The 17295-nt window shown below is 46.0% G+C and overlaps 1 protein-coding gene across 1 annotated transcript in view; it reads right to left on the reverse strand.

The window, feature by feature from the left end:
* Nucleotides 1–16915, reverse strand: part of LOC139753378 (breakpoint cluster region protein-like) — a 357006-nt gene extending 340091 nt beyond the window's left edge. Inside the window, exons 1-2 of the mRNA XM_071669804.1 lie at nt 14635–16915; nt 8856–8986 (exon numbers count right to left, since the gene is read on the reverse strand). Coding sequence (XP_071525905.1) covers nt 8856–8986; nt 14635–15113 — 610 coding nt within the window. The 5' untranslated portion in view covers nt 15114–16915. The remainder of the gene's footprint in view (nt 1–8855; nt 8987–14634) is intronic.
* Nucleotides 16916–17295: the final 380 nt, after the last annotated feature.

Consider the following 17295-nt stretch of genomic DNA (forward strand, 5'->3'; position numbering starts at 1 on the left):
CAAATTTGTATAACATACTCAATAAAATAAGCGTGGAAGTAAACAGGTGTCGACCGTTCAAATCAACAAAATATGCAAGAAATTCGTAATAGTCAGAGGGACTGGATAACGTAGCGGTCATTCACAGCCCGGAGGGAGGCAGGTCAAAGGTGACATGAGCGGAGTGCCTCGGGACCAGGATCCCCATCCCTCCAACCCATGGCTGGGGGACGAGGGACGATGATGGGTAGGGGGACGGGAGGTGGGAGAGAAGGCGTACTGGAGATGCCGGAGGCTGAGGTAGTGGAAGATGAGGAAGAGGTGAGGCTGGAGACAGTTAGGATACCACATAACGTCTTTTTTACTATGAAAAATACGACAGTCTTTCTACTCCTGCCATACTAATTCATAAGTTTCTGTTCTCATCCACAACCAGAAACAGCCTCGTTAGGATCCAACGAACTGCTGGTGTTTGTATTTATTTGTATCTGTATCCGAGACTCGTCTGATAAAGTAATAAATACAATCACGTTAACTTCCTGGACGTGATGCCTTGGCCAAGAACCTTGCCCGTTACCGACCTTTAGCAACAGAAGACCGTCTTCCCACACTACGGACCTTGCAAGCTTTACCCGTATGGTCCACCCTCATCTCCGCCAGCACCAGGGCATCCGACACGCACCACTACACATACACCCCAGCCATGCCTCCTGTCCCTACCCTTACCAGCTCACACCACCGAGCCTTCCCCTGCTCACCTCTCTCTCTCTCTCTCTCTCTCTCTCTCTCTCTCTCTCTCTCTCTCTCTCTCTCTCTCTCTCCATTACCACATCTCTGGACGTCCCTCCTGCTTCCTGGTGCACTCTAAAGGAACACAGCAGGCCACTGTACCCGCGGGTCGTAGCGACGCGTCGTGCTCCAGTACAGCACCGTCATACTCAGTAACAGTGTCAGCAACAGTCAGCTCATGGCGGGTCCAGCACGGTGTTGCCAGGGACCACAGCTCAAGACAAGCCTGGGCTACCACCACCACCACCATCGGGAATCAATAGAGCTCACTAACCCGGACCCGCCCAGTCAATGCATCATTATCAACCATACCTCTGCCTAGTTACGCTTTGGATGGGTTTTCTAACATCATATTGTCAGGATTTTATCTCTCAACCTGGTAGGCACGACGGTACGGTCCGCGAGCACATAGCTACGATCCTTGAGTGTGATGACCTGTCCTACGACGTGGCCCTTAATATATCATCAGGTCGAAGGCCACATCATCGCACCATAAGACAATACAGCCTCGTTGAGAGGCTTAAGATCACCAGTCTGATGTTTAAGGTCAGGCATAAATACTACATCCTCAAACGTCCGGGTGACCCGCACGTTATAAATAAATACTCTCGCCTTGTACGTTAGGGAGCACTCATGTGTTGCAAACGCACCACGGACGGGGATGGAGCCCATAAGCGCACCACGGACGGGGATGGAAACACAAACGCACCACGGACGGGGATGGAGCCCACAAACTTAAGGTAGTCCAAATCCAGGTCGAGACAACCTCATCCTCGCGTCTTAATGCCAGACAATAAAACCGATGATGTGTGTAAACAACACATGTACAATGTGTTAATCCCCTCAACACTGAATGTTCCTCACGTCTTGAGTGTTACTGTATAGGTCAAGACAAACACGAGCTATACACATGATACTAAACATTGATTTTACTGTATCCTCCTTCACGCCTTGAGTGCGATGACTTGACATCTTCAGAACGGCCACTTAACCCCTTAAGTATGATGACCAAAGCACAGCCACTTAACCCCTTAAGTATGATGATCACTTGAGCACAGCCACTTAACCCCTTAAGTATGATGACCACTTGAGCACGGCCACTTAACCAATTAAGTATGAAGCCCACATAAGTACGGCCACTTAACCAATTAAGTATGATGACCACTTGAGCACTGCCACTTAACCAATTAAGTATGAAGCCCACTTAAGTACGACCACACAACCAATTAAGTATGATAACCACTTGAGTACGGCCACTTAACTCCTTAAGTACGATGACCACCCGAGTTCGGCCACTTAACCCTTTCTGTACGATGACGTTGTCGAGTGCCACTAAACCCTCTTCAGCAGGATGACGTAAACCCTTGAGTATGAAGAGTTAACCCCTTTAACAGCAAGGCTTTAACTGCATCATTCAAGAGTTAAGTCACTAGGTTAACTCTTCGTACTAAAGGCAGGTAGAGTCGTCACACTCACGTAGTTAACTAATAACCAGTGGTTATCGGGTCCTTGCTCAAGACTGATGAACTGCGTCTTGCACCATCAGCTGTGTGAATGCGTCCAGGATGACGGTGGCGGATCTTGAATACCCCAGAGAACGATCCGCAGCGGAGGGCTCACGTGGCCCCAGGCTGCCGGACGCCGCCGCCCGCCATACCTTCCCCCTCTCACCAACCACCAGTGTAACCACAGTCAACCCGGCCACCTGATCTCAACCATACAATTCTGAGGGTGACGTACACCTACCAGAACTCTCTTCCTCCTCCTCCTCCTTCATCCCTCACTTGTCACCTTCTGTTTCATCATCCTGCAGCATAGTATACCCGACCCCTCTCTTTCTCCTTCCTGTTCCATGCTCACTGGCCCTGCCACTCCTGATGGCCACCGTTGGCCAGGCTGGCCGGCGCCAGTCTGGCTCCAGCACTGGGGAGTGGCTTCTGCCTCACCCGCCACATCATGCCCCTCCCTCACCATGTCTACGAGCGTTTCTTCCACAGTAACTACCCTACTGAACACGACGGCACGATCCCTCTACCTATGACCATCGTATCCAGTGGTTCCATAGTCGTGTTCTGTTGTCGTACCGTCGAGCTCAAGAGCCGTATTCTGGAGGTTAATACAAACAAAACTGGGTCCCCAAAGGCCTGCTGCTGAGTGCGCTATACAACGCCTTAGGCAAAGGAATTCAATCAAGAACAGACCACTGGGTCCTAGCGCACCTGTTTGTAATAGCAGAGGGGAACCGAAACACTTGGATTAGTAGGCAGAAGTGGAAAGACATAGAGATGCTTCAAAGACACAACCCTGCAAAATTATGGTGTGTGTGTGTGTGTGTGTGTGTGTGTGTGTCTGTGTGTGTGTATAATGACTGGCAATTGGGTCTAGTGCATCATATCACCTGGCAGTTTATCCTCACGATTATATCAGATTAACTCGGTCTGTATCACGTCTATATCGCAGTCCAACTTATCATTTTCCATATAAGCTTATTCAGGCACCAAGGAATTCACTACTGGTAAAATATGCTATCAAGTCCTTACCACATTACTAAGAAGAGAAAACTATGCAAGAATATACGACAAAGTTACGAATCGTTGTCGGAAAAGAATTCCCATAGTGTTACCCAAAATCGGCAGAAGTATTTGGTCAACCTGTGATCAATCACATTCACGCTGAGGCTACGTTAATATCAATAAACGCAACAACTACAGATGAATCAACTGAATGCAATATATACCGTCACAGATATCTACGATCATTACTGTTACAACACAGGTAGATGTTGTGGACGTTAACATACTGTTTAATTAACTTTAATAGAACAAATGGCCGCGTGTCTCACCAATATATTCATGTTATACTCCCAGATAATAATATCACCAGTGTCATCCTCCTCTGCCCCAACATCTTCCAAGATTTTTCTATTTCAGCTTTTGAAGTCTTCGCTAAAATGGTCGTATGTCAAAGAATATGGGAATGGGTGCGTCCCACTCGGTTCCACCCTTGAGCACGTCGATACGATCTTTTAACACGACGACACAGCTCTTAAGGACGACGGTTTGATACCCTTGGATGTGTTGGACTGGCCTTTCACCAGACCACGTAGATGGTAAGTACACCTAATGCCTATTACTGCAGCCACACCTGGCCCCCGTTACAGCCAGACGTACAGTAGTGAGCCAGGCGAGGCATGAGCCACCACTAACGTGATCAATACTGTACAAAGACTGTACAGGGAAACACCATCCCCACGACCACGACCCAGACCAGACCTCCGTGTCTCCAGGCACTAACAAAATTTCCTTCACTCTCTCGCCGGATGTGTTCTGTCGCCTCCCACCACCGCCACGCTCTCTCTCTCTCTCTCTCTCTCTCTCTCTCTCTCTCTCTCTCTCTCTCTCTCTCTCTCTCTCTCTCTCTCTCTCCGTAAATCGAGTCTCTCTACTCCGTAATTCCATATTCCTCTCTCTCTGTTACCCTCCTTCCACTACAGTGCCAGTCTACGCGCACGATTAACCTCCCTTTCCCCCAGCTTGTCTTGGTAGAACTGGTCAGTTACCCTTCGTAGAAATGTTGATGATGGATGTATCCTGGTAACACTGTTGATGTATCCTGGTAACACTGTTGATGTATCCTGGTAACACTGTTGATGTATCCTGGTAACACTGTTGATGTATCCTGGTAACACTGTTGATGTATCCTGGTAACACTGTTGATGTATCCTGGTAACACTGTTGATGTATCCTGGTAACACTGTTGATGTATCCTGGTAACACTGTTGATGTATCCTGGTAACACTGTTGATGTATCCTGGTAACACTGTTGATGTATCCTGGTAACACTGTTGATGTATCCTGGTAACACTGTTGATGTATCCTGGTAACACTGTTGATGTATCCTGGTAACACTGTTGATGTATCCTGGTAACACTGCTGATGTATCCTGGTAACACTGTTGATGTATCCTGGTAACACTGTTGATGTATCCTGGTAACACTGTTGATGTATCCTGGTAGTGATTATCTTGCTAGAACTCCACGCGCGCATACGTGTGTGCGTGTGTGTATATATTTATATTTATATTCATTATACTTAATCGCCATCTCCCGCGTTTAGCGAGGTAGCGCAAGGAAACAGACGAGGAATGGCCCAACCTACCCACAGACACATGCATATAAATAAACTTTTTGTATATATATATATATATATATATATATATATATATATATATATATATATATATATATATATATATACACACACATATATATATATATATATATATATATATATATATATATATATATATATATATATATATATATATATATATATATATATACACACACATATATATATATATATATATATATATATATATATATATATATATATATATATATATATATATATATATATCTTTTTTTTCTTTTTTTCTTTTAAACTATTCGCCATTTCCCGCGCCAGCGAGGTAGCGCCAAGAACAGAGGACTGGGCCCCCTTTGGAACATCCTCACCTGGCCCCCCTGTTCCTTCTTTTGGAAAATTAAAAAAAAATAATGAGGGGGAGGATTTCCAGCCCCCCGCTCCCTCCCCTTTTAGTCGCCTTCTACGACACGCATGGAATACGAGGGAAGTATTCTTAATCCCCTATCCCCAGGGATATATATATATATATATATATATATATATATATATATATATATATATATATATATATATATATATACCGGTGACTAGTAACCTAACCAGGAATGTGTTTGTATCTCCGTGCTGAACACATGTGGCCCACAGTTCACACCTGTAGCCTGACGTACATCACAACTGCCCATGTATGTACGTGGGTAATGAGTCAACCAGAGATATGCTGCTGCACACAGTATCATAATGTACTGTGTATAAACGGCTCACAACCCACCTCGGGAACATCTCACATCATTATTACTCTCCACTCACAAAGGTGGTTAGCCACCACGTGATCCGTGCCTCTATGTACTGTGCCTCTATCGCTCGCCATAAATTCGCCAATATTTGTATAGTACAGTTTGCAAGGATATGTGGCGCGGTAAATAATGTTGGTTATTCTAACGCGTGCTGTGTGAGCGATGCGGGCAGACCCATGCTGGGTCTGGCCACCTCTCGCCTTACACTGGAAAATGTTCCTACTTATGCTTACCTGAACTCGTCTTTGTGCTTCAAAAAGGTCAATTAGTTCCTTTCTAATTACAGTTTTGAGGCTCGTAACAGACTACCTAACGTTGTTTTCAACACATCACCTTTACAAAGTGCAAGTTTGGCTATAGCATCAACTTTGTCATGCTCACTGGCTCACTACACCCATGATCCTGGCAATATTATGTGTGACGTAGGACGGCACGACACTTGGGTAACGTGAGCTGGCCTTTGACCTCACACCCAAGGGTCGTATCGTACGTCGTGCTTGCCCCAGTGCGACATAACTCCTTCCCTCTCACCATCCGACACGCTACTCTTACCCTCTCGCTCACCATTCCTGCGCTTCCCCTCACCTTCCCTCCCTCTCTCTTCTCCTCGCTGTCCACAACAAGTCTTAAATCTCGGTCAGCAGGAGCCCCACTCACCGCCCACTTCCCATCCCGAGGCTACAGTACAGGACGGGAGGGTGAGAGTGGCTGTAATGGCGGGTTTCCTGCGTGGAGGGACAGGAAGGTACTGGGGTGAGGTGATCGTCGCTGTAATGTGTCGCTTCCTACCTTCTAACACACACACACACACACACACACACACACACACACACGACACACACACACACACACCACGACACACACACACACACCCACACACACACACACACACACACACACATCTACGATGAACAAATGGGATCAATGGGACCCTTACGGTTACTGCTCTATGTACATGACTTAAGTGAAGGTTTGGACTCTCACCTGAATATGTTTGCAGATGATGCGCGAGTCATGAGGGAAGTGAAGGGTGAGGAGGATTGCATCAGCGTACAAGGGGACCTAAACAGACTCCCACAGTTGGTCTGTCACATGGCTGATGCAATTCAATCCGAGCAAATATAATGAGGACGGGAGAAAGTGAAACAAAGTCTCAATCATCAATCTAGCAGGGGAAAATGCTGCAAGATTCTGTGTGAGAGAAGGACTTGGGAGTTGACACCGTCCCTAACCTGACGCCAGAATCCCATATTAAGAGAACAGTAAAGGACACACATTGTCAAGTATATGGAGAAGGAAATATCTACTATGCTGTTCACATCTTACATACGGGCACAGCGAGAATGTGCTCCTGAAGGAAGTAGAGTTAACAGAGAACGTCTAGAGGAGGGCAGTAAGGATGGCACCAGAATTAAGAGACCTAAGTTACTGGAAAAGGTTAAAGCTTTAAATTTGCCCACATGTGGAAGAGAGGAGAGTGAGGGGTGACTTGATCACAACCTTTTAAGTTTTCCAAACAGATCGATGATGCTAAACCGTTGAACAACTCGAGAGATCCACGTAGGGACAGAGAGCAACCACAGGACATAACATAAAATCTGGCAGAGAAAACAACATAAAGATAGAATGCACATTTACAGTGTACGAATGGTGAATGAACGGAACAGACGGGCTGAGGACATGTTTAATGCAGACACTATACATAACCTCGGGATGAGAATTGATGAGAATGTTCAAGAGATGGGGGCCCCACGAGGGAAAAACTCCTTTTCCCGTAACAGCACAAATAGGTAATTACACACACACACACACACACACACACACACACACACACACACATATTAAAGAAAAAAAAGGAGAAGCGCATCAATATGTGGAAGAGAGGAGCAAGTACGATCATAATGGACGGGGGGAAGGAGAGAAGTCATGGGAGAGACAAGGAGGGAGATGAGCGGAAGCTGGATCTGGAAAGCAGGTCCAGGAAGAACGGGGAGGAAAGTGAAAGAAAACGAGGTTGAAAGTGAACGTGGAGGAGAAAAATAAGTAAAATGCGTGGAAGAAAAAATTATTGACAGAAAGAGAACTACCACAAAAATGAGCAAGTGAGGAGAAAGAAGATGGAGAGAGGCGGTTCGAAGATAAGAGAGAACGGAGGGTGAGAACCACCGCCGTGTGTGGAGCAAACACAAATACCGCAGGACTGATAACGACTGATAAGACGTGATAAATATAAAGATACAGGAACGATATGGACGTAAGAACCACAATCAGAGAAAATAAGGAAGACAATCTCTGGAAACAAAATGAAAATGCTTTACGGAGCCTCTACACACAAACACTAACGAGAGAGAGAGAGAGAGAGAGAGAGAGAGAGAGAGAGAGAGAGAGAGAGAGAGAGAGAGAGAGAGGATGGGGGGGTTCGGGATGGGTGTGAAGTCACACGAAGGGGTATAAAAAAAAGAAAAAAGAAAAAAAAAAACGAATCCTGAGAGAACAGAATGAAAATGGGTGTCGGGGTGAGGCACAGGGTGGCAGTAGATGACGTCACGTGACGCCAGGCAAGATCCGTCTGGTTATCACGGTCACAAACTTCCCGTGGGACAATGACAGTTGAGTCGTGTCACTCCCCCAAGCCAGGGAGCCACGTCAGACCACCGGTATAATACATCACATCTTCCAGCCCACCTCACCTGTGTGCTATACACTTCCACTAAACCAGAAAGCGTCACTACACTAAACAATACATGTAACACTAGCCTTCCTCCTGTACATGAGGAAAATCAATAGCTTTTAAAAGCTAACTGGAGGAACCACGTAAGTGGCAGGAAACGAGGGGGTTCTACCTGGCCAAGAGACTCGTTTCCTCGTGTTGTGGTGGGAGGTAAACACTCATAAACCAAGCTGACGACCTGAGTTGCCATGTCCATTACAACACCGCCAGTATTACCCAGTTCTCCTGCCACTACCAAGTTAAGGGTACGTGAGGAGGCAAGTGTTGCAAGGTCACTATGATCACCAAGGCCACTGTAGAGTCAATACACACACACACACACACACACACACTCACACACACATCTTATCTGCTGAAGGTTATCATATGACTCAAGGAAGTCAATGTTGGATGCCTTGTGAGAGAGTGGCTTACCTGACAGACCAAGAGGTTCGTCGCGGGCGTCGTCCTCGTGGTCCGAGGAGAGCGAGCGGAGGAGCGAGGGTATGTCCTCGTCCGACTCGACGCTGTCATTCCTCTGTACATGTCGTCCTCGAGCCTTCTTCCTGCGGAAGGAGATACCATGTGTGAGTGGCTGGAAAGTATGGAGGGGCGTCGTGAGGGTACGAGGCTCACATTCAATCGGAGAGCAGGAGGAAACACTGGGTGCTGTGTCTCCCTGTAACACAAATATTTTTAATTTCTATTTGGGCAAAATGTAAATGTAACCACACACACACACACACACACACACACACACACACACACACACTAAGACCCATGAAGGTTTCGTCTCTGATCGGACCCTCAAGTCAGGTCAGAGGACAAGGTCCTCAAAGTACCGACAGGTCGTAGCGTCGACTTAAAGGGGTTGAAATCTATCAGCAGAGCAAAGCCACAAATATTTCATATCATCAATAAAGTTCTTGCTCCTCTGATGACGCCATCTCACTACATACATCACGTGATAACAGGTGACGTTAAACCATGAAGCAACCTTACACCACACCACACCAGACCACCAGCGCCAGCAGGACTCCCTCGCTACACCTGTCACTTGACCACCCATCAGTTCTATGATCAGTATAGCCTTGAGTGCACGATGCTGGAACTGTGCTACAGAGACTGAAGACGTCTGTAAGGGCTTGGATCGCACCTGGGCCACAGTGTTTTACGTATAGATTTGATGTGTTGTCGAGGCCGATTGCAGGAGAGTTCTTCAGGTTCTGATTGCACTATTTGTATCAGTTGGGAGCGAAGGTGGGTGGGTTGTTGTTTGTGGATGGATCTGTGTTGGTTTTCCACAACTTTACTGTTAAGGAGTAAGACTGATTTGTGACTGATGTTGGAGCAGTGTCTCACGAGCATGTTTGTGTGTTCTTTGGTCAAGGTGTTTCTAATGGAGTGGGTTACATGTGCTTCATGAGAGGGGCTGCATCAATGCGGTAAGTCTGGATGGTCTTTACTGTGCGCCACACTTGGTGGTTGTGTCTTACGGTACATGTACGTTGACGAAGGAGCGTCAGTGATTGCGGTGATAATGTTGCTATATATATACACTGAAATTATGTAAAATATTTTGACGACAACATATATAAATATAACATCTTCCAGGTCAATCGTGTAACGGGAAGGACAAACGGGAGTATATCTGGGCAACGTATGCCCGTTACTAACGGGATCGCGAGCCCTTCTTCACCTCCCTGCCAGGATGGTCATGATGCCTCTGGTGGCCTACATACAGCCTACGTTGTTTACAGCCTTCCCCACCGTGAAGCCAGTTGGTTTACAGTATAAGATCCGGTCCGGACTACCCACCGTCCTGCGCCATCCTAACATCCCAGACAATCTTTAACTGCGTCATGATAGTGTGCTACGGGGGCAGAGGACTGGGAAGTGTTGTGATGGCGTGCTTCATACTCCACCCAGGACGGTGCCAGGACTCCTCCTCCTGCTGGTGAGAGGTAATGACTGGTGAGGAGAGCGGCCGGTGAAGGTGATGATGTCGACGGTAATGACGGTGTGGCCAGGACGGAGTTGATGCTTCTGCTCTTGTTCCTCATACTGATGATGGTAGTACAGTGACTGTCATAATGATGATAATAATATGAAATATCATCAGATAACAGTATAATGCATGTCAGGCTGGCGGTGACCGAGGAGTTGCCTCCACTGGGCAAAGCATCAAGGTGGACCTAGCAGCACTACACGCACACATGAAGGGTGTGGAAAATATAGTCAGCCGTGAATTTCTGAAGTCGTGGATACCGGGGGTGAACCGGCAAGGATGATATCAGACAGCGGTAGTAGATATGTTACATGGGACTGTTGTGCTGGTATGATGGTCGTGAGAAAACATATCTCAGCTTCCGCCAGTCCAGACAGCGACTTAATGAGTTTATTTACCACTGTAGATGACATAGGCCAATACAGGAACCTAACCATCAGTATCACCTTAGCTCTAACATTACCCATCAAGGCTGAAACCGACGCGGCTCTACGCCAGGTGGACTCGGGGACAGAGGTCAGCGTGGCGGAGGTAACAAACCAAAAGGTTGTTGAGGGAGGCTTCACCAGGCCTTCATCACGCTGTACCGTCTGGCAAGGCTGATTCACCAGTGGTGTCGGCACACACCACCGCCCTGGTGACGGCATCATCATCATGATGAAGATGCATCCCTCCTTAATAATTCAAATTTGCCAAAGCAAGTATAATATCTATACCATGATCTGTGCCTTTATTTTGTAAGACACGTAATGAGTATATGACGTGATGTGACATGCATGGGGTGTAGCAGCTGTGCAATAAAAGCAGAGTCATACCATAATATACTAAGTATACTCTCCACTGGGGAACTATTTCCAGTACCACTGAACCCGAACCTCCCCAGCATATCATACATCAGGAAGGTTCATTTCCGTTTCCAATGAAACTAAACCTGCTAAACAGAAGACCCATTCTCTGTACAAGTTAACTGACCCTTCCCAGCATAACACGAAACAGGCAGAAGGTCCATTTCTTGTGCCAATAATACTAAGCCAATATAAAGGTCCGTTTCCAATGCCAGTGAAATCGAACCTCTCCAACACGTCATGTACCAATGAAAATAGACCTCTCCATCATGCACTCGAGGGGGAAGGGGGATACCTTCTAACACCACTGAAAAATGAACCTCCCAACCTATGCAGTGCATACAGAGTTCATCTCCTATACTACTGCAAAAGGACCTCCCAGCACAAACATTCATGAATACTGCAATGATACAACACTTCCCCCGCTGCAACACTCTCCTCCTCCTCCTCCAACCATCTTCAAACCACCACCTTCTGCAACACTGGTTGTCTCCCTCCCACTATCAGGTTACAAGAATTTCTCTCATCATATCCTGCTGTGCCTCCACTCCCCCTCCATCTCTCTCCCCTGCTATACGCCTTCCTTCTGACTCCGTGGCTATATCTCGTCACCTACTGTATCTTTGCTTATGTAAAGCCTAGCCACCTCGTCACCTACAGTATCTTCTCTTGTGTATAGCCTAGCCACTTACTGTATCTTCTCTTGTGTATAGCCTAGCCACCTGGTCGCCTACTGTATTTTCTCTTGTGTATAGCCTAGCCACCTACTGTATCTTCACGTGTATAGCCTAGCCACCTCGTCGCCTACTGTATTTTCTCTTGTGTATAGCCTAGATATCTCGTCACCTACTGTATCTACTCTTATGTATATCCTAGCCACCTTGTCTCACCAACAAATCGAACTGACCGTCGTCTCTTCCCACTAAGACCACTGTATTCTTAAGTGCTGCTCCCGGGCTCACACGCTCAAGTGCCGATCAAAATTTCATAGCTTAAAGTGGCACTTGGGTGGAGCTGGAGGGCGAGGAAAAGGAGGGAGAGGTAGCAAGAATGCCGCAGGGCGAGGCGCTGGCCGCCCACGTCATCACCCATCCTATACTACACTAACGTACAGCCTACGTCAGACGGTAGCCAGTCCTCTCATTTTTTGCTGAAATGCCATGGGCAAATGAGGTCCTAATCAAGGCCATCTAATTAATCATATATCTATTTATTTATTTTGCTTTGTCGCTGTCTCCCGCGTTAGCGAGGTAGCGCAGGGAAACAGACGAAAGAATGGCCCAACCAGCCCACATACACATGTATATACATACACGTCCCCACACGCATATATACATAACTATACATCCCAATGTACACATATATATACACACACAGACATATACATATATACACATGTACATAATTCATACTGTCTGCCTTTATTCATTCCCATCGCCACCTCGCCACAAATGGAATAGCATCCCCTCCCCCCTCATGTGTGCGAGGTAGCGCTAAGAAAAGACAACAAAGGCCCTATTGGTTCACACTCAGTCTCTAGCTGTCATGTAATAATGCCCGAAACCACAGCTCCCTTTCCACATCCAGGCCCCACAGAACTTTCCATGGTTTACCCCAGACGCTTCACATGCCCTGATTCAATCTACTGACAGCACGTCGACCCCGGTATACCACATCGATCCAATTCACTCTATTCCTTGCCCGCCTTTCACCCTCCAGCATGTTCAGGCCCCGATCACTCAAAATCTTTTTCACTCCATCTTTTCACCTCCAATTTGGTCTCCCACTTCTCCTCGTTCCCTCCACCTGGGATATATATATATATATATATATATATATATATATATATATATATATATATATATATATATATATATATATACATATATATATATATATATATATATATATATATATATATATATATATATATATATATATATATATATATATATTCTTTTTCTTTCAAACTATTCGCCATTTCCCGCGTTAGCGAGGTAGCGTTAAAAACAGAGGACTGGGTCTTTGAGGGAATATCCTCACCTGGCCCCCTTCTCTGTTCCTTCTTTTGGAAAATTAAAAAAATAACGAGAGGGGAGGATTTCCAGCCCCCCGCTCCCTCCCCTTTTAGTCGCCTTCTACGACACGCAGGGAATACGTGGGAAGTATTCTTTCTCCCCTATCCCCAAGGATAACCTCTCATATTGGCTAGTGTATTTAAAATGTTTTGGCTGTAGTGTACGAGTCCACGGGGAAAATGAAACTCGATAAGTTCCCAAGTGTACTTTCGTGTAATAATCACATCATCAGGGGAGACACAAGAGAGAAATATACGTCAGTTGATATACATCGAAGAGACCAAGCTAGGACGCCATTTTGTAAACATGCGATTGTCCAAGACATACAACGAGCGTTCATAAATTTATCATTTTACAAATTTCATCAACAATAAAGTTTTCTAATTTGTATAGGCCATCACTAATATCAAGATTATAATTCTTTGTGTCTTTAATAATAGAAGATTCAACGATATTTCTCGTGGTAATAGAGTTAGAGCTAATCACTGAGATGGCATTACTCCAGTCAATACAATGATCATAGTTTTTAACGTGATTAAACAAGGCATTTGATTCTTGTCCCGTTCTTATATTATATTTATGTTCCTTAAGTCCAACAGAAAGATCCTTACCAGTCTGCCCAACATAAAATTTATCACAATTTCCACATGGCACTTTATAGATGCAACCAAGAGAATTTTCTGGTGAATTCCTGATCAAGATATTCTTTACAGTATTATTGTTGCTGAAGGCAACATCTACATGAAAGGATTTAAGCAACATGGGAAGTAACGTGAAATTATTATTAAAAGGGAGAACTAAAAGATTCTTGATGCCAATGGGAGGTTTGGGCTCAACTCTATAAAATGATTTCTTTGCTAACTTAAGGGATTTATCAATGAAAGATCTAGGGTACTTTAACTTACATCCAATAGAATATATCTTCTCAAACTCATCATCAATAAACTCTGGACTGCAAATACGTAATGCCCTACGGAACATAGATTGAAATGATGATATTTCACCTGTCATGCTGAGATGAGTAATGATGGATATATGAGCATACATTGGTAGGTTTTCTGTATATGCTAAACTTAAACATGTTTCCTTGCTCTCCTGACACAACCGTCTTCCCACATATGATCCATACACTGGTAACAATACTCTATCTAAGAGCACAAATATTGGGTTATCTTTACCATAAATATTTCATTATTTCATTTATGATCATTACAGTAGCTTTCTAGGTCCCATCTGGTGCATCGTTCCCTGGGAAACAACGAAATGACCACGGGACACTGTACCTCGTTTCTTCGTCAGCTTTTCTCCCACCGGAGGGCGGGCACAATTGGCGGTGCCCACGGAAAGCATGCGCCCTCCTAACCCGTCCAGCGTTGTCCTCTATGGTGGATAGAGCCGGGGTCTGTGGCGGGGAGGGTTCGTCCCCCTCCTCCAGCTGGAGTCGTTGGGAGAAGAGCGCCAGGAGATCATCAGTGCTCCCGCAGTCCCTCAGCCTGCTCCCCTCCAGAAGCTCATCGTCGGTGTCAGGATACGCCTCGGTCGTGGTGCTATCCTCGTCACTCTCATGCCCTCCACCGTCACGGCACAAACATCCCCCTGCACTCGCCCCGTCACAAGCTCCCCCAGCACTCGCCCCGTCACAAGCTCCCCCAGCACATCCGTAGCCACCAACGGTCTCCCCCGAGGGCTGGGTGGATGACACTGTGACAGGATTTTCTGCACTGGAGCAGCCTCTGTGGCACACCTCCTCCTCACCATCCATTTCTCCGGTATTCTGTTGTAAGGCTGGCCTCTGAAAACCACAGGCACCAGATCAATTCCAGCCAAACAATGGCTTTGGAGAAAACCCCAAGTCTGCTCGGGAGTGAAAGATCAAGGACTCGGTGGACGCCCAACCTCAGGTTACATTTTCACCTTCTCCCAGTGACTCTCTCATAACTCGAACAAAGAACGACGTATTATCGACGGGAATCATGAACACCCCCCTTACATACCACAGTAAACACAGTAGAACATAATGAGAGCTTAATACATGGCTAATTTTCACTGCACGTGCAAAGCTCAGAAAAGTACAGTCCCACGTACAGAGTCGGAAGGTTTGGGACTTAATCTTAGTCCTGTGTAAGTTGTCCACAGCAAGCAACCCACAGGTAGGCACAACGGGGCAGATGTCGAGTGTTTCTCACCGGCCAAGTATCGGTCATACTCGCAGATAAAGGTGCTAGTTTCAGCCACTGTTATCATTAAGGGCCACCATCACCTTACAGTGTGCACGTGGTATCCAAGGACTCCAACTTCTCCCTCTCTACCTCCCTCACTCCACCATTAATGCCCTCCATCCCTCACTCCTTGGCTCTCTCTACCACAAAACCCGACCACTCTCCCGCACGCTAGCTCTCCCACGCTCACCCACCTTCCTCGTCACCCACGTTAACACACACACACACACATTCCGACAATTCCTCTCGCGTACTGAATCCCTCACAGCCTAACAATTAACAGAGAAAAGTTCCCCCTATCCAGTGCCAGCGGATCACACAACGTCCTCTCCACTAACCAAGCCAAGACTAACCAGCACACAGGTCCAGCCTTCTCAGTGGTGCCGGACGCGGGAATGACGCAGATAGATAAGGCCAACGAAGACGCTGCCGGACATGTTCGGATGGATGTGAGAATGACATACCTCGACAGGAGAGCGCCCCAGCAGTGCTGTACGGCCGTGGTTAGTCTGCCAGTGATGCGGCATGTGAATATGAACAGTGCCGTAAGACAAAAATTCTTTTTACCAATATAACTTTTAATTCTTCGGGAGGAAACTCAAATACCAACTATTCACATTTTTAAAACTAAACAAAGAAAAAACATAGCGAGGGAAGCTTAAGAGGCGCGGGATCACACGCCTCCACAACCTTCTACCAAAACATTCCCATCATAACAGAAAACGAGACGCGGATTCCCAAAAAGGAGTTCAACGTGCACGTGACTTTAATTGATTTATGCTGGTAAGAGCATTTAATTTACTGTTACACCCATGCTCATCCTGTGAGCGGTAGCGCAAAAGGATTACAGGGGTCACAAAGGATCATAGTCAGACCACTACAGCCGGGTGATACTCATTATACAAACTGGTACAAACATGGTTCATTACATTTGCTTCTTTACATACATTAGTCTTCAGGTCGTACATTAAACAGTCAACAGGTCGTACGTTAAACAGCCTTCAGGTCGTACGTTAAACAGCCTTCAGGTCGTACGCTAAACAGTCTACAAGTCGTACGTTAAACAACCTTCAGGTCGTACGTTAAACAGTCTACAAGTCGTACGTTAAACAGCCTTCAGGTCGTACGTTAAACAGCCTTCAGGTCGCACGTTAAACAGTCTACAAGTCGTACGTTAAACAGCCTTCAGGTCGTACGTTAAACAGCCTTCAGGTCGTACGTTAAACAGCCTTCAGGTCGTACGTTAAACAGTCTACAGGTCGTACGTTAAACAGTCTTCAGGTCGTACGTTAAACAGCCGTCAGGTCGTACGTTAAACAGCCTTCAGGTCGTACGTTAAACAGTCTCTAGGTCGTACGTTAAATAGTCTACAGGTCGTACGGTAAACAGCCTTCAGGTCGTACGTTAAACAGCCTTCAGGTCGTACGTTAAACAGTCTACAGGTCGTACGTTAACCAGTCTTCAGGTCTTACGTTAAACAGTCTTCAGGTCGTACGTTAAACAGTCTTCAGGTCGTACGTTAAACAGTCTTCAGGTCGTACGTTAAACAGTCTTTAGGTCGTACGTCTGGGCGACTAGCTGCAAAAAATGAAAACAATCTCAGAATGTCTAGTATCATGTTCTCAACATTAAGTTGTCGCAACATTTCTGACAAGGTTTCTTTCCATCTATTCCCCCAAGAGGTTTAACCCACAAGAACCCAACAGACGAATAAAAGGTGGCAGG

The sequence above is a fragment of the Panulirus ornatus genome, chromosome 14, assembly GCF_036320965.1.
Source record: "Panulirus ornatus isolate Po-2019 chromosome 14, ASM3632096v1, whole genome shotgun sequence".
Taxonomy (NCBI): Eukaryota; Metazoa; Arthropoda; class Malacostraca; order Decapoda; family Palinuridae; genus Panulirus; species Panulirus ornatus.